Source organism: Cavia porcellus, unplaced genomic scaffold (assembly GCF_034190915.1).
Source record: "Cavia porcellus strain 051 isolate PalLab524CR breed Dunkin Hartley unplaced genomic scaffold, mCavPor4.1 scaffold_19, whole genome shotgun sequence".
Lineage (NCBI taxonomy): Eukaryota > Metazoa > Chordata > Mammalia > Rodentia > Caviidae > Cavia > Cavia porcellus.
Genome location: NW_026947502.1, coordinates 65,796,644 through 65,820,787, shown reverse-complemented (window position 1 = coordinate 65,820,787; position 24,144 = coordinate 65,796,644). Strand labels below are relative to the sequence as shown.

Sequence of the window (24,144 nt, the reverse complement as noted above, 5' to 3'; positions counted from 1 at the left end):
GTAATTTACATGCTTATTTATCTAAGCAATAGAGATTCTAAGGAGTACAAATTAAGTATGGCTTTATTCTACTTGGAGTTTTTGAGAAAAAATCCTGTAGGAAGCTATTTTGAGATTGAGCTCCATTTCTACTTTACCTTAAAGATTTCTTGGTTGACTGTATTTGCTCAAATACCTAGAACACAAATAGTTTAAGGGTCTGTCATAAGAGAATTCTAGCTATTTTCAAGTCCACGAATGTGAGAAGGGAGGACGTATTCCTCCCTGTCTCACCACGATGCCTTTGAATACCAACCATAACCAAGGCATGGTGGCACACACCTGTAAATCCCAGGATCCTAAAAGGATTAGAGAAAAGATTGAGAGTTCAAGTCCTGCCTGGGTAACTTCGTGAGTCAGAAAGACCCTGTCTCAAAATTTAAAAGGAGCAGGTGGAGTATATAGCTCAGTAAGAGGGTTCAGAGCTCAATACCACTTTTTTTAAATCATTGCTTTCAACTGTTGAGTATTCACTCAACTGTTAACAAGATTAGATTTATTTAACATTGGTTAGTCCAACCAGTTTTCGCATTCATACAAGGCATAGTAGCTATAAGTTTACGCCATACCTAGCCTTTACAGATTTATTCAAAGTAAGCCTGTACACTGTTCAAAATTACATGTATTAAATTAATATAGAGATATGTAAACCAGGATTTTGATTTACTCTTTTAAAATCAGTCTCATACCATTTCCCCACCCTTAAAAAACTACTTAAATTTTGCTATCTGAAATTCAATTTTTTTATTACAATAATTATTTTTCAAGTATCAGGATACATAAAATAATTACATTCATAACAATTTTTACAATATTCCATTGCCTAAAATATTAGGTATATGCATGTGACTAAAAGTAAAATATACGTTCCAGCCTTCCCTTAGCCAGCAGTAATGAAAAAGGAGCAACTAAAATGGGGAAGTGTATCTCCAGCATAACTCGGGTTCTACACAAAGCAACACAGGCCCCAGGTAACAACTAAGGCGAATGTAAAAGGCCTCTACAAGCCCCTTGCAAAAAAAAAAAAATTTACCATTTTGTCTTCATCCCTAACACTGAGAAAAAAGCAGCTCTTGATCAAGTAAGCACATTAACTACTAACAATCATATACCATAAAAGCTTCTCCCCAAAACTGTACCTCTGAAAACCTTGAAGCAGGTACTAACTACCCATATACATATTATGCTCTGAAATAAGGCAAAATAGGCCAGATACTTTCAATTGTTGAGTATTCACTCAACTATTAAGATTAGATTTATTTAACATTGGTTAGTCCAACCAGTTTTCTCATTCATACAAGGCATAGTAACTATAAGTTTGCACCATACCTAGCCTACATATGAAGACCCTATTTTAAAAAAACACAGGAACAAATGAATGAATGCACACGACTGCACATGCACGTGCGCGCACACACACAGAGTATCTTTAAAAAACAACAAAAATTACCTTTCACAAATTTATTCAAATTAAACTTATACTCTGTTAACATTAAATGTATTTAACTAATATAGAAACATACAAACCAGGATTTATTTATTTAAATTCAATCACACAAGTAAGTTCTTTTTTGCCTTACTTCTCTCTATTCCTCACCCCATCACCACCACTGCTAAACCAATCCCACTGGGTCTATTGAATTTCTCTACTCATTGCTAACCATTTAACAGTTTATCCCAAGCACCACCCAGGCAGCAAACAGCAGTGCATCTGTTTACGTACTGACTGTCTTAAACACTGCTGAGGCAGGTATCAACCAGTTGATTCTTGTTGGTTGAAGATATACTCATATGCCTGTTTATTCAGTATTATACTGACTTTTTTTGCATATTTTTTATTTAGAATGTTGTATTCACCTTCGATGTTTGTTTCTAGTGAAATCTAATAGTCAATTCTGGTTATTTTCTTTTACAATTTGTGTTTATTTGTGAAAAGTAACCTATAATTTTATACTACAATCTACAAAAATTTACAAGTACGCTAGATAAAATTTTTATACTTCTCCAAAACTCATTGATATGCTTTTACAATACAAAACAGACATGCTTAGGACATTGAAAACACCAAAAAGAGGAGAAATGTTAAAACATCAGAGAGAAAAAGTCTGTATTATGAAATGGAAAAACAAAAGAGATGTCTCCGTATTGTCAACTATTCATAGCACAGAAATGATAGAATTAAAAGAAACATAACTAAAAACATTCCAGTAGTAGTCAATGATTACAATAAATTTTGTGGGTGGTGTTGACAGAGTTAAACAACATCTAACAAGCTATCCCATAATCAAAAAGTGAGGGAAAAATATTATCATAAAATATTTATGCATCTTCTGGATCAAATAATATGGAACTTGTTTTGTTATTTATTCAAAACAAGGAGGTTCAAAAGGTCATCATTTACAATGTAGATTAGGTCTCATAGGCCAAATAATTGAAAAATACAGTATAGCAAAATGCCAAGCCAGATATCCATTGTTGTCATCTTCACCATCATGTTTAGTAGGTAGATTTTTTTTTTTTTTTTTCGGTACCAGGGATTGAATTCACAACCTCACACTTGCCAGGCAGGTGCTTTATGCCGCTGAGCTAAACCCCGGCCCCTTAGCGGATAGATATTTATTGTATTTATATCGATCCCACAGAAAAAAAAACGAAAGGCCAATATGATAGTATATTATTCAAAGAAAGACAATAATCCACAAAGAAATCTGAAAGAGACTAGTCACCATTGTCCAGATTGTTAACATCGCATTTTGCATTGAATGATTTCTCATATACCACACACAGAAACATTACTGAATAAATTTGATAAAATCGTCGGTTTTTATATTTGTTACATTATCTTACAAAAATTAATTGACAAAATATGCAATTTGGGGATATCTTGTATTTAAATGATTGGACTGGTAACTGGTTAAATTCCCCAAGATATCAAAAGTTATCTCACAACGCTGTCTTTGTGTATAATTTCTCTGAACCTTCTCTAGTAACCCTTGAACCACAAAGGCACAAAGGGATTAAGGGTGGTATTCTCTTGGTTACGCAATGCTGCTGCCATTTAGGAAAGTTCACATCCTTTTTCACTCCTCATGCTTTCATCTAGGGATTTCTCAACACTTTTATCATCTTATGAAGTCTTGTGCACTCTCACAATCTTTCCTTCAAGGGCCATTGTTACCATGAGTACTCGATATCAGTGTCAGAATCCTTAAAATCTTCAATTCCAGTGACCTCTTCCAGTCCACTTCAGATATTCAGTTTACAGGGCTGCATTCTGGATCCTTTCATCAGCCAGGACTGTCTTTCCAAACCAAACATGCTCTCACTCTATTGCTGTTTTTCCACCTCACAAAGAACTCTCACTTGCCTAACTTTTACAGTTTCTCTGAACCTGTCAGTCCATCTGAATCTTCCTTCCATATCCTGCATGTATTCCAGGACTGCTCATACCAAGTACTCAGTTATCACCCTCAATTCATTTGTGTGCCAATCATTCTTCTATTTCTACCCCCAAAACACTCTAATCCTAGAGCAACACAGTAATTTTTGTCTGTTCTTTCATTGCTAAAGAAAAAAACGGGGGACACAGAAGGGTAGAAAAAGAAAAGATGGAAGGATAGAAGATGGTAAGTGAAGGGATAAGACAGGAAAGAGAGGAAGAGGAGAACAGGGAGAAGAAAATTATACCATCTTGAATATTACTGGGCTCTTTCACTGTCTTTCTTTCTATTGTCTCAAAGACTATTCTAGATCCTCACAATTTGCCCATACTACATGCTGTTTTCTCAGCAACCCAGTTATTTCAATTATGGCTTTTATATAACATTCACTTGACTCCTTTTGGGCACCAGAGTCTCTTGTTTATCAAACTTAACACAACTTAAAAACAGTTTCACTGCCAATTTAAGATTACTCTTAACCCATTTTATCAAAAGATGAGTAAGGAAATAGTTCTACAAACATCAGTACATTCAAGTGTTTTATTCATAGGTATCAATTAGGATCAAGAATAACATGCATAAATAAACCTGTTGTGAATGTTAATAAAATCATGAATTTAAATCATGTTAAAGATTTATAGAATGTATTCAAAGTTGCTAATTATCTTACTACAAAGAACAGCAAATTCAATAATTTGGAATGAACTTGACAAACCCTCTCTCCCGTTGGAGAAAAGATCCATACATATCAAATTTTAAGAGGAAACTACCCAATTTAAGAAAACAGTTCTCACAATTACACTTGAAGAGCACCTATTTAAATAAAATTATTTCTATATTACTAAGAATTGTTGTATCAAAAAATATAAAATGAAGGCTCACAATACAAACCACAGTGTCAATCTGTACCAACAGGGCAAAAGGAATCTTTAAAAATTATATATACATATACATATATATATATATACATATATATATATATATATATACATTTTTTTTTTTTGGTCTTTTTTCCTTTTTATCAGTTCCGGGGATCGAACTGACGACTGCCTGCTTGCAGGGCAGGCGCTTATGCCGCTGAGCTAAATCCCCAGCCCCATAATTTTTTCTTTTAGACACAAACTTCCAAAGCTCTTCAGGCAGAGGGCATAAGACCACTATCCCATTCTATCCTCAACCTAGAGGAATGAACAGTATATACAGATGCTGGCCCCAGGAGGTCACAGTCCAATTTTTGGGAAAAAAGACAGATAAAAAGAAGTCCTAAAGATCAGAAGTGAATGAAAAAAAAAACCTTGGAGTTGTTTATTGGCTCACAGTATTCTCTCCACTTTCTTCCTTCTACAAAGGGCCTTTGCATATCCAAACCCAGTGGGATAGTGATCTGAGGCAACATAAGGTCTCTCTTACTCCTGGAGTTAGCAAAACCTTTGCACTATGTCTCCTGTGCTTTGTGAGCAGCAAACAAACAAGATCTGAGCAAGTGGACCTCAGTGGCAGGGCTACAAACACAGCAGCAGCACTAACATGGATTAAATACCTACTGCATGTGAGAGACTATTCAAAATATTTTATGAGTTTTAACCAATTTAAACCTCAAAACAACTTACTGCATAGGATCCTTAGCAACATTTATTAATAAAGAAATTGAGGGACAGAAAGATTAGGTAACTTGTTCCATGTCACACAACTAATTAAGTGTAGCTAGATTTTCAACCCAAGTAGTTTAGCTCTAAAGCAAGTCCTTACAAAACATATTATATAGTTTAACAATTTCTACCTATTCACTAACTTAAAGCTGAGCTTTTCAAAAGTCTCTAGAGCCCTGAAGGTTCTTTAGATCCTTTCAAAGTCTGCAGAGCCAAGTTTTCTATTGTGTTGACATTTGCTCTAAACGTATAAAAGCAACAGTGTTAAAAGCAAAACCATTGACTCTGGATATCTGCGCCCAGACTGCTGGAGTTCCCTCAGGCTTCCAGGTGCAGTGAAGGAGAGAGGTGGGTTTGAGGCTTCCACATCAGCCTCCCCATTCCCGGCTTCATTTGGAGACCTGCTGAGCTCCCTATAGGTGGGCTGGCCCACACTATCAGCCTAGCCCAGCCTGTTTAGCTGCCACGCCTGACCATAGGTCTGCAGAGGAGGAGCTGGGCAGATCTGGGGTGCCCTCACCGGCCTCTCTGCGTGTCTGGAGGACTCTGGATATCTGCGCCCAGACTGCTGGAGTTCCCCCAGGCTTCCAGGTGCAGTGAAGGAGAGAGGTGGGTTTGAGGCTTCCACATCAGCCTCCCCATTCCGGCTTCACTTGGAGACCTGCTGAGCTCCCCATAGGTGGGCTGGCCCACACTACCAGCCTAGCCCAGCATGTTTAGCTGCCCCGCCTGGCCATAGGACTGCAGAGGAGGAGCTGGGAAGATCTGGGGTGCCCTCACCGGCCTCTCTGCGTGTCTGGAGGACTCTGGATATCTGCGCCCAGACTGCTGGAGTTCCCCCAGGCTTCCAGGTGCAGTGAAGGGGAGAGGTGGGTTTGAGGCTTCCACATCAGCCTCCCCATTCCCGGCTTCATTTGGAGACCTGCTGAGCTCCCTATAGGTGGGCTGGCCCACACTATCAGCCTAGCCCAGCCTGTTTAGCTGCCGCGCCTGGCCATAGGTCTGCAGAGGAGGAGCTGGGCAGATCTGGGGTGCCCTCACTGGCCTCTCTGCGTGTCTGGAGGACTCTGGATATCTGCGCCCAGACTGCTGGAGTTCCCTCAGGCTTCCAGGTGCAGTAAAGGAGAGAGGTGGGTTTGAGGCTTCCACATCAGCCTCCCCATTCCAGGCTTCACTTGGAGACCTGCTGAGCTCCCCATAGGTGGGCTGGCCCACACTACCAGCCTAGCCCAGCCTGTTTAGCTGCCACGCCTGGCCATAGGTCTGCAGAGGAGGAGCTGGGCAGATCTGGGGAGACCTCACTGACCTCTCTACGCGTCTGGAGGACTCTGGATATCTGCGCCCAGACTGCTGGAGTTCCCTCAGGCTTCCAGGTGCAGTGAAGGAGAGAGGTGGGTTTGAGGCTTCCACATCAGCCTCCCCATTCTCGGCTTCATTTGGAGACCTGCTGAGCTCCCCATAGGTGGGCCGGCCCACACTACCAGCCTAGCCCAGCCTGTTTAGCTGCCGCGCCTGGCCATAGGTCTGCAGAGGAGGAGCTGGGCAGATCTGGGGTGCCCTCACCGGCCTCTCTGCGTGTCTGGAGGACTCTGGATATCTGCGCCCAGACTGCTGGAGTTCCCTCAGGCTTCCATGTGCAGTGAAGGAGAGAGGTGGGTTTGAGGCTTCCACATCAGCCTGCCCATTCCCGGCTTCATTTGGAGAACTGCTGAGCTCCCGATAGGTGGGCTGGCCCACACTACCAGCCTAGCCCAGTCTGTTTAGCTGCCGCGCCTGGCCATAGGACTGCAGAGGAGGAGCTGGGCAGATCTGGGGTGCCCTCACCGGCCTCTCTGCGTGTCTGGAGGACTCTGGATATCTGCGCCCAGACTGCTGGAGTTCCCCCAGGCTTCCAGGTGCAGTGAAGGAGTGAGGTGGGTTTGAGGCTTCCACATCAGCCTCCCCATTCCGGCTTCACTTGGAGACCTGCTGAGCTCCCCATAGGTGGGCTGGCCCACACTACCAGCCTAGCCCAGCATGTTTAGCTGCCCCGCCTGGCCATAGGACTGCAGAGGAGGAGCTGGGCAGATCTGGGGTGCCCTCACCGGCCTCTCTGCGTGTCTGGAGGACTCTGGATATCTGCGCCCAGACTGCTGGAGTTCCCCCAGGCTTCCAGGTGCAGTGAAGGAGTGAGGTGGGTTTGAGGCTTCCACATCAGCCTCCCCATTCCGGCTTCACTTGGAGACCTGCTGAGCTCCCCATATGTGGGCTGGCCCACACTACCAGCCTAGCCCAGCCTGTTTAGCTGCCGCGCCTGGCCATAGGTCTGCAGAGGAGGAGCTGGGCAGATCTGGGGTGCCCTCACCGGCCTCTCTGCGTGTCTGGAGGACTCTGGATATCTGCGCCCAGACTGCTGGAGTTCCCCCAGGCTTCCAGGTGCAGTGAAGGGGAGAGGTGGGTTTGAGGCTTCCACATCAGCCTCCCCATTCCGGTTACACTTGGAGAATTGCTGAGCTACCGACGGGTGGGCGGGCCCACACTATCAGCCTAGCCCAGCCTGTTTAGCTGCTGCGCCTGGCCATTGGACTGCAGAGGAGGAGCTGGGCAGATTTGGGGTGCCTGCATCGGCCTCTCCATGTGTCTGGAGGACTGTGGATATCTCTGCAACCAGGGAGGGTCCACAGGTTCCTGAAGCACTGCGACCTGTGGTGAGTACCCTAACCCGGCTGCGATTGAAGAACTGTGGAGCTTCCAAGGGGCAGGTGGGCGCACAGTGTCCCTGAGGCCCAGCTTGTCTGGAACTGCGGAGTTCTGAGCAGGCAGAGGAGGGCCACTGGTTCTGTAGGCCCAATGGCTTGGGGTAGCGCGGCACCAGAGTCTCAGTAGCTCCAAACATAGAAGGGGATTTTCAACAGATCCTGAGGAAGCTTTCAAATAACACTTGAAACACAGAAATATAGGAAAATGACAAAACGAAAGACCAAATTACAACCTCAAACCTCCAGCCCATCTCAAGAAACCCTAGGAGCGATGTATATAGAAGAAAATATATCCCATCCACCTCATATATCGGACACAATAGCCACTGAAATTGACAAGCAACTCCAGGAAGCTTTAAAGAAATTCAAACTCGAAATAATCTCCCAGATAAAAGAAGAAATGATAAAAGAAATGAAAGAGATTCTAAATATATCTAAAGAAAACACAGATAAAAAATTGGAGGAACTAAACAAAAAGATAGAATCCCTAGACGAGCAATATAAGAAACAAACAGAATACATAATGCAGATGCACAGAGATATACAGGAAATAAAAAACTCCACTGAAAGTTGTAAAAACCGCCTTCATGAAAGTGAAGATAGAATTTCAGACCTTGAAGACAGGATTGCAGCTAGTGAACAGGAAAGGAAAGATCTTTTGAAAATAACAAGGAACCAGGAAACAACAATTCAACAACTGCAAGACGATGCAAAGAAGAATAACATAAGAATGATAGGGATTAATGAAAGAGAGGGAGACAACATGAAGGATGTCAGGAGGATATTTAGAGAAGTAATAGCTGAAAATTTCCCAAGCATGAGATCAGAAACTGACATCAGGATCAGTGAAGCATATAGAACTCCAAACAGTCATAACCAAAATAAAACTACAACCAGACATATAATAATCACCATCCCAGAAATCCAACAAAAGAATAGATTATTAAAAGCTGTCAGAGAGAAAAGACAAATCACTTATAAAGGAAAACCTATCAGAATCACAGCAGACTTCTCAGCACAAACGATAAAGTCAAGAAGAGCATGGAGTGAAGTATTCCAGATCCTAAAGCAAAATGATTTCCAACCAAGACTGATATATCCTGCAAAACTATCATTCAAAATAGATGGTGCAATACGATACTTCCATGACAAAGAACAGCTGAAGAACTTCATGAACACCAAACCAACCCTGCAAAAAATATTGAAAGACAATTTAGATACACAAAGGAAAAAAGCACTAAGCAAAGCAAATAATTAAACAGAACAGAAAGATAAAGATGCAACAGCAGAGAGATAACATTCCTACAATTAACCAGCATTTAACAGTAATAACCATTAATGTAAATGGTCTCAATGCACCAATCAAAAGAAACAGACTAGCAGAATGGATCAAGAAACAAAATCCAACCATATGCTGTTTACAGGAAACCCATCTAACCCAGAAAGATACTCACAGACTGAAAGTCAAAGGATGGAAAACAATTCTTCATGCAGCAGGAATCCAAAAAAAGGCAGGAGTAGCCATTCTGTTTGCAGACAACGTGAACTTTAAACCAACAATGACCATAAAGGACAAAGAAGGTCACTACATACTCGTAAGGGGAAAACTCCAAGAGGAAGAGATAACTATCTTAAATATATACGCACCAAACTCCAGAGCACCCAGTTATATAAAACAATTATTAACAGAAATGAAAACTCAAATTATCAGTAACACAATTGTAACAGGAGACCTTAATACACCACTGACACCAAGGGACAGATCAACCAGACAGAAAATGAGCAAAGAAATAACAGAACTGAATCACACCTGTGAACAAATGGGTTTGATAGACATATACAGAATGTTCCATCCAACAACATCAGAATACACATTCTTCTCAGCAGTACATGGATCATTTTCTAAAATAGACCATATATTAGCTCACAGAACATATTTAAGCAAATGCAAAAGAGTTGAAATCATCCCTTGCATATTATCGGATCATAGCGCTCTGAAATTAGAAATTAATGACAAAGGATACTGCAAAAATTCCGCAAACACATGGAAATTAAATAACACACTCTTGAGTAATCAGTGGGTCACAGAAGAAATTAAAGAAGAAATTAAACAATACCTAAAAGAAAATGAAAATGCAGATACAACTTACCGGAATCTGTGGGATGCAATGAAAGCCGTTCTGAGAGGAAAATTTATTGCACTGAGTTCCCACATCAGGAAAACAGAATGAATACAAATAAACAACTTGATGCTACACCTCAAACAGCTAGAAAAAAAAAGAGCAAGTCAAGCCCAAAGACAAAAGAAGAGAGGAAATTATAAAAATCAGAGCAGAAATCAATGCAATAGAGACAAAGAAAACAATCCAAAGAATCAACGAATCAAAGAGTTGGTTCTTTGAAAGAATAAATAAAATCGATAAGCCCCTAGCCAACCTTATTTAAAAAAGGGAAGAAAAAGCTCAAATTCATGCAATAAGAAATGAAAAAGGAGAAATCACTACAGACCCAATAGAAATAGAGGATTATCAACACCTATTTCGAAAACCTCTACTCTCAAAAGTTTGATAACACAGAAGAAATAGACAGATTCTTAGAAGCATATGAAGTACCAAAGCTAGATCAAGAGGATATAAAACTGTTGAATAACCCAATCTCTGCTAATGAAATTGAGAATGTAATTGGGTCCTTGCCCACCAAGAAGAGCCCAGGCCCAGATGGATTCACTGCAGAATTCTACAAGAAATATAAAGAAGACCTAATGCCGACACTCCTCAAACTATTCAATGAAATTGAAAGGGAAGCAATCCTTCCTAAGTCATTCCTGGAAGCAAATATTACTCTAGTACCAAAACCTGAGAAAGACCCAACTATAAAAGAGAACTATAGACCGATCTCCCTAATGAACACAGATGCAAAAATCCTCAATAAAATATTGGCAAATAGGATCCAGCAAATCATCAAGAAGATTATACACCATGACCAAGTGGGATTCATCCCAGGAATGCAAGGATGGTTCAACATACGCAAATCAATAAATGTAATCCACCATATCAATAAAGCCAAAAATAAGAATCACATGATCATCTCTATAGATGCAGAAAAAGCCTTCGATAAGGTCCAACACTTATTCATGATAAGAACTTTACAGAAAATTGGAATAAATGGTCTTTACCTCAATATAATAAAGGCCATTTATGACAAACCAACAGCCAGCATCATACTAAATGGCCAAAAATTGAAAGCCTTTACTTTAAAATCGGGTACAAGACAAGGATGTCCTTTATCACCACTCCTATTTAATATAGTACTGGAAGTACTAGCCAGAGCAATTAGGCAAGAAAGAGAAATAAAAGGGGTAAAGATAGGAAAAGAAGAAGTTAAATTATCATTGTTTGCAGATGACATGATACTCTACATAGAAGACCCCCTAAACTCCATTGAAATACTCTTAGATACAATAAATAAATTCAGTAATGTGGCTGGATACAAAATCAATACTCAGAAATCAATAGCATTCCTATACACGAACAACAAAATTACAGAGAGGGAAATAAGAGAAACTGGACTATTCACATTAGCAAGCAAAAAAATGAAATATTTAGGAATTACTCTTACGAAAGAAGTGAAAGACTTATACAGTGAAAATTATAATACACTGAAAAAGGAAATTGAAGATGATCTCAGAAAATGGAAAGACATCCCTTGCTCATGGATAGGAAGAACAAACATTGTGAAAATGGCCATTCTCCCAAAACTGTTATACAGATTCAATGCAATCCCAATAGAAATACCATCAACATACCTTATAGATCTAGAGAAATCACTCCTAAATTTCATCTGGAACCAGAAGAGACCTAGAATCGCAAAGGCAATTCTAAGCAGCAAAGACAAAGCAGGAGGCATCACAATCCCTGACTTGAAGTTATACTACAAAGCAACAGTAGTAAAATCAACATGGTATTGGAATCAAAACAGAGCTGAAGATCAGTGGAATAGATTAGAAGATACAACCACAACTACGAACACACTCAACCACCTTATTTTTGATAAAGGAGCCAAGCAGGTTCACTGGAAGAACGACAGTCTCTTTAATAAATGGTGCTGGAAAAACTGGCTCTCCATTTGCTGAAAACTAAAGCTAGACCCATGTCTATCACCATGTACTAAATTAAAATCTAAATGGGTCAAAGATCTGAATATTAAAACAGAAACACTAAATCTATTGGAAGACAAAATAGGTAGAAACCTTGGAGACATAGGAGTAGGTAAAGAATTCATGAACAGGACTCAAACCGCACGGGAAATACTTCCCAGAATCAATAACTGGGACCACTTCTTATTAAAAAGTTTCTGCATGTCAAAAGAAATCTCCAGCATAGTGAAAAGAAAACCCACAAACTGGGAAAAGATTTTAGTGAACTCTCTCTCAGACAAGGGCCTCTTGTCTAAAACATATAAAGAATTAAAGAAACTCAGACCTCCGAAATTCAAAGATCCAATCCAAAAATGGGCATCTGAGATGAATATGCAATTCTCAGATGAAGAAATGCAAATGGCAAATAAATACATGAAAAAATGCTCATCATCATTGGTCATTAGAGAAATGCAAATTAAAACCACACTGAGATACCATCTCACTCCTGAAAGAATGGCCAGGATCAAGAAAACCGACAACAAATGCTGGAGAGACTGTGGGGAAAAAGGAACTCTCCTGCACTGCTGGTGGGAGTGTAGACTGGTACAGCCTTTGTGGAGATCTGTCTGGAGATTTCTCAAAAAGTTGGGACTGGAAATCCCATTTATTCCAGCTATTCCACTTCTAGGCATATTCCCAGAAGAACTGAAAGCATCATACCACAGTGATATATGTGCACCTACGTTTATAGCAGCACAATTTGTAATCGCCAGATCTTGGAAACAACCCAAGTGCCCATCAACTGAGGAATGGATAAAAAAGTTGTGGTATTTCTATACAATGGAGTATTATTCAGCTATAAAGAAGGATCACATTGAGATATTTATCAATAAATGGGCGCAGCTTGAGACCATACTCATTAGTGAAATAAATCAATCTCGCATGTGTGAATACCGAATAGTTTCCCTAATGTAAATAATGATTCAAATATATAAAAATATGTGGTAATCATGATTCCCCATTAGGTGGCCTTGAAGCCTTATAAAGTTTTCTTTCATTAATTAGAAAGGCTTTATTCTGGGCTTCTTGATATGAAAATATTTGAAGCTAGAGTATATGAAGTTTTATCCAAATATTTCAAGGAAAAAGACACTATGGTAACTACTATTAAGTCAGGTTATAAGATGGTGAAGTACTAGGTTGTGGAAACAGTCATGCTGTGACCTCTATTGTTATATTGTTATGTCCTGTTTTATATCAATCTCCCCCTTATTGTTTCAAAAAAAATTATTTAGTCATTTCTTATGTTTGTCTTAATTAAAGAAAAAATTCAAAAAAATTAGGATATATAAATAGTAACTCTTTTCAATTTCCTATTAACTTGTTTTGAAGTCCTGTAGTACTCCCACGATCTTGTTTTGACTGATTAGACTCTGTTCCATTCTATATGATAGTATCAAGTTTGAAGAAATAGGCAACTACTTTGAAGACAATAAGATTCACTAAGATACCCATTCTGGTTTGACTATTGTCTTCTTTGGAAGTCCTGTAATGTTTACAATGCCTAAGTTTTATTGGTCTTGTTCTCTACTGTTTTGTCCAACTTTATAATATCTAATAAGATAGACAATTCTTTTTAAGGAAACAAGGGACAACGTTGATAACCATTGTTGATAAACTTGTACTCTGTTCTACACCATGTGCTATGTCTATCCTTGGTATTGACTGACAGCTTTGTTTTGCCATATTTGACTGTATTCTTCCCCCCCCCCCCAAAGAAAGTAATAAGCACTAAGGAGTAATAAAATCCAAGATGTGTAAATTTTGTTGTAAAAAAGAGAAGAAAAAAAAAAAAAAAAAAAAAGAAAAAGAGCTCTAACGGATATAACAGCAAGTGTGTTTGGGGGTGTTAAATAGCTGACTTTATCAATGTTTTTGGAACATTGAACACAGCTGTTTGCAGTCTCCCTGTTTGAATGTCCACCTTGTGTTCTTTGATACTGTGATTTGAGGAACTATTTTCAAGAAGATAGTGTGTAATCTACTAGCAGGTGATTTCTTACTGTTATGTTTTTTTGTTTTGTTTTGTTTTGTTTTGTTTTGTTTTGTTTTGTAGTTCTGTATTGCGTGTACCCTTACGCCGCTTTGGTTTGTTTTGTGTTTTTCTCTTTTTCCTCTTAAATAAAAAAAAATAAAAAAAAAAAAAAAAGCAAAACCATTTATGCCTTAGCACTAATCAAGCCAATGGCATAAATTCATGCTAAAAGATATGACATTCTTCAGTGTTAGGGACTCACAGCAAGGGAGAAAATTGAAGAATATCCTTGTAGTAAAAAGTATTATTTTTAATAAACATCAAGTACACACCTTTTTATATTCTGTGTGACAAAATGGGAAGCAACATGAAATAATTTTGCTGGACACTGAGGTAACATGGATGTTCCTGAGGTATCATGGATGTCCTCAGCAATGTTCTAGTATGCTGCCTTGAGGTGAAAAAAACTGGGTACTCTTCATGGAACACAAATTTGGGGGCGGGGGACAGTTAATGGAATAGAACTCAGGACCTTGCACTTGCCAGGCAGACTCTATGCCACTAAGCTAAATCCCTGGCCCCAGAAAACAATTTTTACTTAAAAGAACAACTGGATAAATACAGTTATTGAGACCTGTTATTTGGTAGGTATCATCTTAAAATGAAGGAAGTGACCCTGTCACTTTAGAAAGTTATGGGGTCCTGAGACCAAGAAGTTTAAGAATAGCTGATCTAACAATATTCAAGCCAGCTATTTTCATCTAATTTGTATCATGATCTACAACTGAAAGGAAACTGAAATTCCTTTAAGGTGTCATTTCTGCTAAGTCAGGATTTCCTTTCATTCTCCCATGAGTGAAGTACTATTCCCAAACATTTTATGAAAATGCATGATGAGGGGGCTGGGGATTTAGCTCAGCGGCATAAGCACCTGCCTTGCAAGCATGTGGTCGTGAGTTCAATCCCGGTACCGATTAAAAAAAAAAAAAGAAAGAAAGAAAAAGAAAGTGCATGGTGATTTAAAAGTGAAAAGTTCTTTATTAGATTCTCACTTACTTTCATCTCTATAACAGTTTGCAGAGCCTTTGTTTTGGCAGAATCAGGGGCATTCTCAAATCTCCGGTGCATCTCCTAGACAAGATAAGCAAAAGACAGTAAGTGCCCAAAGAGAATTACTTTAACATTATGAATATCAGACCTTTTCCTGACAACTCTGCTCAGTGGATCAGAGAATCCAGACTGTTTTTAGGGCTAATTCAACCATGTATGCAGGAGTGTCTCTGACTCTGAACCTAGTTATGTAAAATTATTCGGACCAATGCAAGCTACCACAGCAATTGCAACTCCAGCACAACACCAAGTTGATGTGGCACTCATTCACACACCTCTATAACCTGTATTCAAATCTCCAAATGATCCAAAAAAGAAATTAGAAGAGTTTTGTTTTTAAAAGGAGAAATACAAGACATCACAAGACGTTTACCCTGCACAAAGCTACTGAAAACATCTATGCTGACAACATCCTTTCCATAGTGCCCACCCCCAGACTAACAAACATTTGGTTGCCTATGATGAAAATCCCTCTCTCGGGGCTGGGGATTTAGCTCAGCAGCATAAGCACCTGCCTCGCAAGCAGGCCATTGTGAGTTCGATCCCCAGAACCAATTAAAAAAAAATCTCTCTCTCTCTCTCTCTCTCTCTCTCTCTCTCTCTCTCTCTCTCTAGTGGTACTACCGGTAGAAAGAAAAAGGTAAGAATGTTTAATATGTTTCTTAAGTAGCTCAGATTTAGAAAATTTTAATGAGTTCAGGATAGAGAGGAAGGATATTAGGGTCTTCTAGGGTACCCTGAAATTACCAGAGCACTTCAGATAATTCCTGGTCAGAGTCTACAGATGTCTCTGACTTAATTAGTCAGTACTTCCAAAGTACTCTGGGATTACTCTGAGTGACCCCAAGGAATCCAGAGATGACTACCTCATCTGAAATAAATCTTAACATGATAAAAAGAGATGCATACTATAATACTTTTAAGAATACTTTCATTTTATTTATTCATTCTTGAATGGTTTGTGAAAAACAGGAAATGTACCTTTGCTTAAAAGAGTAATCTTAATGAAGAAACAGTAGTTCTAACTTACCAACAGTCAATGGTTTAAGCAGCAATAATCCATGAACATCTATATTTTATCTGGTTGCAGAGCTGTAGCACAAACCATTACATTTTTGAACATCTCAAGAGTGCTAATATAATACTCAGGCTTCAGATTTTGAAGCAATTCTAACTTTCAGATTTTTATACGAGACAACCAATTATTACAGTCTATGCAAATATTCCAAATATCAAAAACTTCTGGTTCCAGGCAATTCCGATAAACCTGATCATCAACCTGTATGAATAGTACACACTGAAAGGGTTTTGGCCCAGACAGAATACTGTAGCCAGGAAAGCCTCAACGGAGCCTTCCCCCACACCTAGAGATTTACCTGTGACTCTATCTCCCCTCACCCTTAGGAATCTGCCCCTGGCGCCAAACGTGTGCCAGTGAAATACCTGTGCATCTCTAATGGCCTTAGGACACTACCCTAAGCTTAGGCTACTTATATAGCCCCGCCCCACATATTTGCCAGAGGGATCCCCAGACTCCAGTGGTCAGGGGGTGTTGGTTATCTCTCTCCGTGTTCTCAGAATAAAGGCCTCTTTTGTTTTATACTTCACATCTTTTGGAAATAATCCTATCACACACCATGCTTACTGCTACCTCTTTTACTAACCTTAATATCCAGCATTAGAAATCCAGGTACATATTTTAGTACTTTCTATCTAAGCAGCTATCTTATTTGTATGTTTTTTTAAATTTTAAAGAGAAAAAAGAAAACAAAAATCAAGAAGCAAAGAAACAAAAACAAAAATCAAACAACAACAATAATAGCTATATACATTGTCAAAACAAGATGATAAGAATTTAACAATGGTTGTTATATTGCATATTGTTATCTTCAAAATAGTTGTTCAGGTTACCAAATACAGAAATAAAACAAAATAGTAAAACGTTAAGATTTCAAAAACAAGACAGAAAGAGATCCCCCACAGTTGCCACAGTGCACACTGCCATCCTCCAAACAGATGCCCAGAGCACCAGCCCCAGACATGCTAAGTCAATCAAACAATACAAGCACCAAGCTATTCCTTTCACCTCAGTTGCTATCATCTCACTCTGAGTTCCTCTGAATCAACCAGTTGCTGGGGGCAGAGGAAAGGGGTCATTCTTGCCTGCCAGCCTCACAGGAAAGCATGGTTTTGGCTTCTTGATTCTCTTCCCATTCCCCATGGTAGCTGCCCCTGGATTCACAGGAAGATATGGTTTGGATTTTCAGTTCTCTTCCCAATACCCACAGTGGTCCCTGACTCACAGGAAGGCATGGTTTGACTTCTTGATTCTCTTCCCATTCCCCATGATGGCCCCTACTTGTATGCTTAAAAAAAAAAAAAAAAGATTAAACTGCTTATGATCTCCCCAAGTCTACTCCACACTTGGAGTTAATCAGGTCAAAAAGCTGTGTTTTCTACATGTCTTACATTCTCCCTCATCCACATTAGGAGATCTAGTTAACTCGATCTTCAAAACCCAAACTTTTCTTACCATTTCACTGCTACCATCTGGCACAAGCCATTGAAAACAAACAAACAAAAAGCATGCCTTTTAATCAATAACAACATCCTGAGCTTCCCTTCCAAATGTTCAATAGAACAATTTTTTTTTTTTAAATTGACCTTTTCATTTTTTCATTCAAAACCCTGTCATGGTTCCCCCTGGAACCAAAGAACAGTTCCAGTCCTCTTAGGAGCCCACCTGACCTTTTGTCTTTTCACCTTGCACACAATCACTCCCCATCAGCCAGATGCTACTTACATACTCTTGTCATGCTTCAGTCCTGTAAGACCTTTGCACAGGCTACCTTCACACTCTCCTCCCAACTGCTATTGGAAGACTGCACCTCCTTTTAATCCTGGCTCAAATGTCTTCTCTTACAAGATTCATTATAGTTGTGATGATACTACTGTGGTTAAGAAAATGTCCCTATGTTTTACTGATGCATGCGAAAGTCTGTATGAGAGAAAAAACTTCCTCTCAGAAATTGGCTTTAAGCTCTGGTGAAAGCTCTGGGGAAAAAAAGAAAGGAAAAAAAAAAAAAGGAGGGTGGGATGGGATACAGAAACAAGTGTGGAAAATTCTTGGGATTAGAATATCTGAGTTAGAAGTATACAAGATAATCATACTATTTATTACTATTGTATACATTAGAAATTTTTCATAATGAAATTAATGTTCATAATGAAATTTTCATAATGAAATTTTGAAAATTAATGTTTCATAATGAAATTAATTTTCTCAGTGTAATCTACCATACTTTAAAATTTAACACTGCAAAAAAGAAACACACATGTCCTTTCCAATTCACTTTGCTGTACCTTTTTCCCAGAGCACTTATCCTCTAATGTATTATATAATTTACTATGTGACTACATATTTTCTGTTTCCCACTGTTATACTGCAAAGTCTACAATAGCCAGGATTATTGCTGTTAGCTTCCAAGTGCCTGTAACAATAGCTGCCCTACTAGTACCTGCTTAAAATGATATTTAATGAATGAGTATTGAATAAATAATGAATGGCCACCAACTTTGAAGAATAAGTTATACAGTGTATCTTTTAATCCCTTCTGACTCCTGTACTAAATTATGTGTAATTCCTCATTTTTTATTTATTTACTTATTTATTTATTTTGGTACCGGAGATTGAACTCACGACCTCACATTTGCCATGCAGGCACTTAGGCCGCTGAGCTAAATCCCTGGCCCACACCTCCTCATTTTTCATACAGTATGCTATATCACTCTCTTTTGACACATTACATTTTCAGTAATCTTCTCTAACATATCACACTATGAACTTTGCAATGGTAGAAAATACACTGTATATTCCTCAAACACTGCCTGACCCTAAGCAACCATCCAAAATTACTTCTCTAAATTCATTCTTTTTCTTATTACAAGAAGGAATAAAGGTATAAATGAATGAATGATGAGCCATTTTCCATTCTAACCTCTCTGCCTAGATCACTCTAACATATCAAATGAAGGCCCTCCTTCTTCTAAACCTAGTAGCTATTGCCAGTTCACATCCTTTCTGAACTCCATCTAGTAACACACACACACACACACACACACACACACACACACACACACACACAGAACATCTCTAAATTTTTCAGTTGGCTTCTATTAAAGAAAGTTTAAATACTTGTTATGAGTGAGCTATGCCAGTATATAAACTAGACATACATGTGTGTCTTTCTGTAATATCAGAATTTACTACACAACAAATTCAGGAATTATATCAATCATGTCAGCCTTATCAGGCTAAGAACTAAAAGGTCACTCACAACCATTAAGCCTGGCAATCATCTGTTCTATTTATTCCAATCTTAATTACTAATATCTATTAAACTCAAGTCATACATAACATTTTACACAATAACACACAGCTTACAGAATAGCTAAGAAGGGGTTAAGGGGTTAAGAAGGAGTCTAAGAGGAAGAACTAGAAGCCCAGACAGAGTGTATAGAGGTGTGAAAAGTTACTATGGTTGGCTAGATAAGATTAGAAACAAGGTAGTCACCTGTGGCACACATGTACAATCACAGCATTCCAGTAGACAGGCAAAGGAGCATTGCTGTGTGTTTAAGACCAGACAGTTCAAGGCAGCCTGAACTACACAGCTAGACGTTGTCTCAAAAAACAAAGATTAGAAACCAGATGAACTCCTGGCAAATCTCAGAGCAGTAAGTCTGGAACTTGGACACTGTACAATAAGGCGGGGGGGGGGGGAATCCCTGGGACCCAGGAAGGATCTGAAGTGAGCTTTGGAGCCTATGAAGAAAATGAAGAGAAAGATCTCAGCACAGAAAAAGGAGGGGGAAATATGCATTATCCTCTACCCCTTACAGTTCCTAGCATAAGAAACACAGTAAGGGGGGTTAACTCCAGAGTCTTCTGGAGACAAATGCACCAGCGGAACACAGCAATGGATTCTGTATGCTCCAACAGCTGGAACTGAACCTGGGAACCGGGGCAGCTATGGAATGGCTTGATCTCAGGGCTCCCAGTGCTGAAATCCCACAGTGAGTGAATGAAGGTCAGCTGCAGCAGACATTCAGGATCAGGGAGCTAGGGTCAGGCCAAAGACACCCGGAGTACTATAGGTTGAACAATTCAGGCCCTAATCCTAGAACCAGAGACCAATTAGAATGTCTGTAATTCTTCAAGTAGCACAACCAGCAACCTCACCTAGTCCTACTGTGAGCTTCCTGGGATTAACCAGTACAGATCTAGTCTATGACCGCTTCTTTGTCTACTAGCAACATTAAGAGTTATGCCCTACACTTGGACACTACCACAAAACTATAGACCCAGGAGATAACTACAGACTTGAAATCATAGAAAATTTTCTCATTTTTTTTCCTTTGCTTTTGTTTTTTCATTGTGTGCTGGTACCAGCACAGCTCCAGATGTTCCTGGAGGAAGGACAGTGAGAGGATGGGAAAATAAAGAAAAAGAGACAAAAGCTGAGGGTTAGGTGGAACCTTTCTCTTGATGGGAGAAAAGGAACAGCACCATAGTAGGTTTATTCACACTCTCAGGAGGAAGATGTTGTATGTTCTCTGACTAGCTACCTGCTTGCCTGGCTGGCCTGGGTATCTTGCCTTTTCCAAGCTGGAACAGTTTGTTTACATAACTTGCTTTAGGTCCTCTGTATTCTCAGGGAGCCATACTTTAGCTCCAAATGCGTAATCAATCTGCAGCTTTAGCAGCTCCCTACAATTGTGTTACTGTTATTCATTTGGTTTGGTTTGGTTTTTTTTGATTGTATGAACATCCTTTTTAGTTTTTAGTTTTGTTTCTGCTTTAGGTTTTTTCTTCTTTCCCTCCTGTCTTCTCCCCCAGTTTCCTGAGATTTAGATAATCTTTCTTTGTCCTTCAGACTTGTTTCTAATCTTTCTCCTTTTATTTCTCTATTTTTTCTTTTTATCTTATTTAAATTTTCTCCCCTTAGGTTAAAACTCTGAGTGGATATAATTTTCTGATTTATGTTAGACCTTATATAACTATAAATCTTGTTCTGTGATTAAAGATGGCAAAATAATTATCACAGTTTGTCATTTTCTAGTCTGTACTTGATACTGTTATTGCTGATACATTACTTTAGCTAAGTTGGCAAAGCTGTTGTAATCAATTGATCTTCCTAATAAGTCAATATCTAGATCACCTGAGGGGGGGGTCATAAATACTACTATCCTCCAGTACTAAAGAATTGGGCACTAAGCCAAACAAGCAGGAACTCTTCATTCCTAATAAATTGAAAGGGTAGGATCTTGGAACAGACTCAAAAGCTGGCAGCCTCAAAGGCATCTCTGAAAAGTAGTCATGTCCTTAAAAAAGTCTCCATACTAGTAATAATAAAACTACCTACCATAAGCAATTTACAAGCATCAAAACAGAAAATGAGAACACACTTGAACAAGGTGCAACCCATAATCCCTAACTCACCTAAGGCAAAGGAAGAGGGCACTGAGGTAAAAGAAATCGAAGACTGTTGCAGCTGAATTTTATGCAATGTTGCAACAAACAGATGAATATAAGACTTGACAAAAAACAGATAAAGATATGACAATCATACTGAAGTAAATGATTAGTGTATCTACAGTAGATACAGATAAAAAATAGAAGATCTTAAGAAATACATGGAAACCATGAATGTCCAACACAGGTAATGGCTTGACTCCATAAAACAGATTCAAATAGAAATCTAGGTGATTAAAAATTCTACTGAAGGGGGCTGGGGATTTAGCTCAGCGGCATAAGCGCCTGCCTTGCAAGCAGGCGGTCGTGAGTTCAATCCCTGGTACCAATAAAAACGAAAAAGGCAAAAAAAAAAAAAAAAAATTCTACTGAAGGATATGCAGCAGGCTCAACTAATGTAAAGATAAAATATCAGATCTAGAAGACAGAGTTGTGGTTGGCAATCATCAAATTACAGACCTCTTAAAAACTGCAAGGGACCACACACACAAAAGAAAATCAATCTAACAGCAGCTTAGATGATGCAAAGACTAATTAATGTAAGATTAATTGGAATCAATGAAAAATCAGAAGATGGCACAAAGAGAATGAGAAACCTGATCACAGAAGTAATAGCAGAAAACTGTCCAAGTGTGGAAAAAGAATTTGAGACACAGGTAAGTGAGGCATACTGAATTCCAAATAGTCATGATCAGAAAAAAAAAACAAAAAACAAAAACAAGAAAACTACACCACCAAGGCACGTAACAATGAAGATTTCAGAAATTCAACACAAGAACAGAATATTAAAAGCTAAAAATTTTATATAACTAAAAGAATATAAAGGAAAATTCATTACAGCACACTTCTCAACACAAACCCTTCAGTCAAGAAGAGCTTAAAGTACTTCAAGCCCTGAAAGAAAACAACCTCCAAATCATATTGATATACCCTGCCAAAATTATCTTTCAAAATTGATTAAGAAATAAGATACTTCATGATAAAGAACACCTGAAGAAATTCATAACTACCAAAATGAAACTTCAAAAAGTTCTGAAGGCTATACTAGAAAAAGACAACAGTCCTAAGAAACCCAATAGAATGACTCACTCCACCAAGCAAAGAAACCATGGCAGTCATGGTTTACAAGAAAAACAATTTAATACAAGACACATAATTATAAAATTATTTTATCATAGTCAGTCAAAGTGTCAAAAAAAAAGTACAGGTAATCTATCCACACACTAAAAACTCAATCTAGCTAAGGGGTGGATCCCATAGCAATGTCCTGCATTGAGCCCTAAAGCACATAACAATGTTTCATGCAAGTCTGTGTCACAGATCCACACTGGGAAGACCCAAATATCAGCAGTGGGAACTAGAAAGTCTGTGCCAGTGGCATGAGGAATCTGCACTGCAGCCAGTAGTGACGCTCAAAATAAGGACCAGAGCTTCCCCAAAGTGAACCACAATCATTCTCCACAACAAGGTCCCAACATCCTCAGATGAAAAGAACAGCCAAACTTGTATCAGGAAAAAAGCTCAACAAGCTCCTTCAGGAGAACCAACAGCAACAGGAGAACCAACACCCCCACTTCTTCCTTTTTATATTGTTGGCAACAATCCTCAGGTGGACCATCTTCACCCAGCACCACAATGATACAGTTCAGCTGGCTGTTACAAGTTGTCAACCAGTTCTCAATCTACCACAAAAGGGAAAGAAAGGGAAACAATAGCAGGGAAATAATATGACAAAGGTGGCTCAATATATTATCAGTTACAATCATCAGTGTGAATGGTCTCAATTCATCAGTTAACAGCAGCAGCAGATTGATAGAATGGATTGAGAAACAATATTCAACAATATGCCATGCATATTTAACTCAGAAATTCACAGAATGTAAGTCAAACTTTGAAAAGCAATACCCCATGCAGGAATAGTTATTCTTTTTGCAGACAAAGTGGAATATAAGCCACGACACAACAGAAGAGACAAAGAAAGTCACTACATACTTGTTCAGGGAACAATTCAAAAAGAAGAAATAATAATCATAAATATGTGTGCACCCAAAACTGGCCCACCCTACTATATACAAGAAACACTAATGGATATGAAAAATTAGATAAGCACTAATACAATAGTATTGGAGGAACTCAATAAATGACTGTAACAAATACATCAGCTAGACACAAAATCAACAATAAATATAACAGCTGAACCAAACCTGTGAACAACAGGACTTAGTAGATATCTACATAGTGTTACACCCCACAACAACAAGATATACATTCTTTTCAGGAAAACATAGGACTTTCTCCAAAACAAACCACAAACTAGCTCACAGAACATGCTTAAGTAAATGCAAAGGAACTGAAATTATCCCATATGTATTATACGGTCAAAGTGCAATGAAATTCGAAATCAGTGGCAAAAAAAAGCCCACATAAGCAACATAAACACAAACTAAATAATACCCTCCT

General features: G+C 38.8%; 1 protein-coding gene across 11 annotated transcripts in view; it reads right to left on the bottom strand.

Moving 5' to 3' along the window:
* The window catches only part of Erc1 (ELKS/RAB6-interacting/CAST family member 1), a 521,572-nt gene that overhangs the window by 360,695 nt on the left and 136,733 nt on the right, over nt 1-24,144 (bottom strand). For all 11 annotated transcript variants that reach the window (XM_063231309.1, XM_063231311.1, XM_003463708.4 and 8 more), the window contains exon 4: nt 15,096-15,170. In XM_063231309.1, the coding sequence (XP_063087379.1) occupies nt 15,096-15,170 (75 nt within the window). The remainder of the gene's footprint in view (nt 1-15,095; nt 15,171-24,144) is intronic.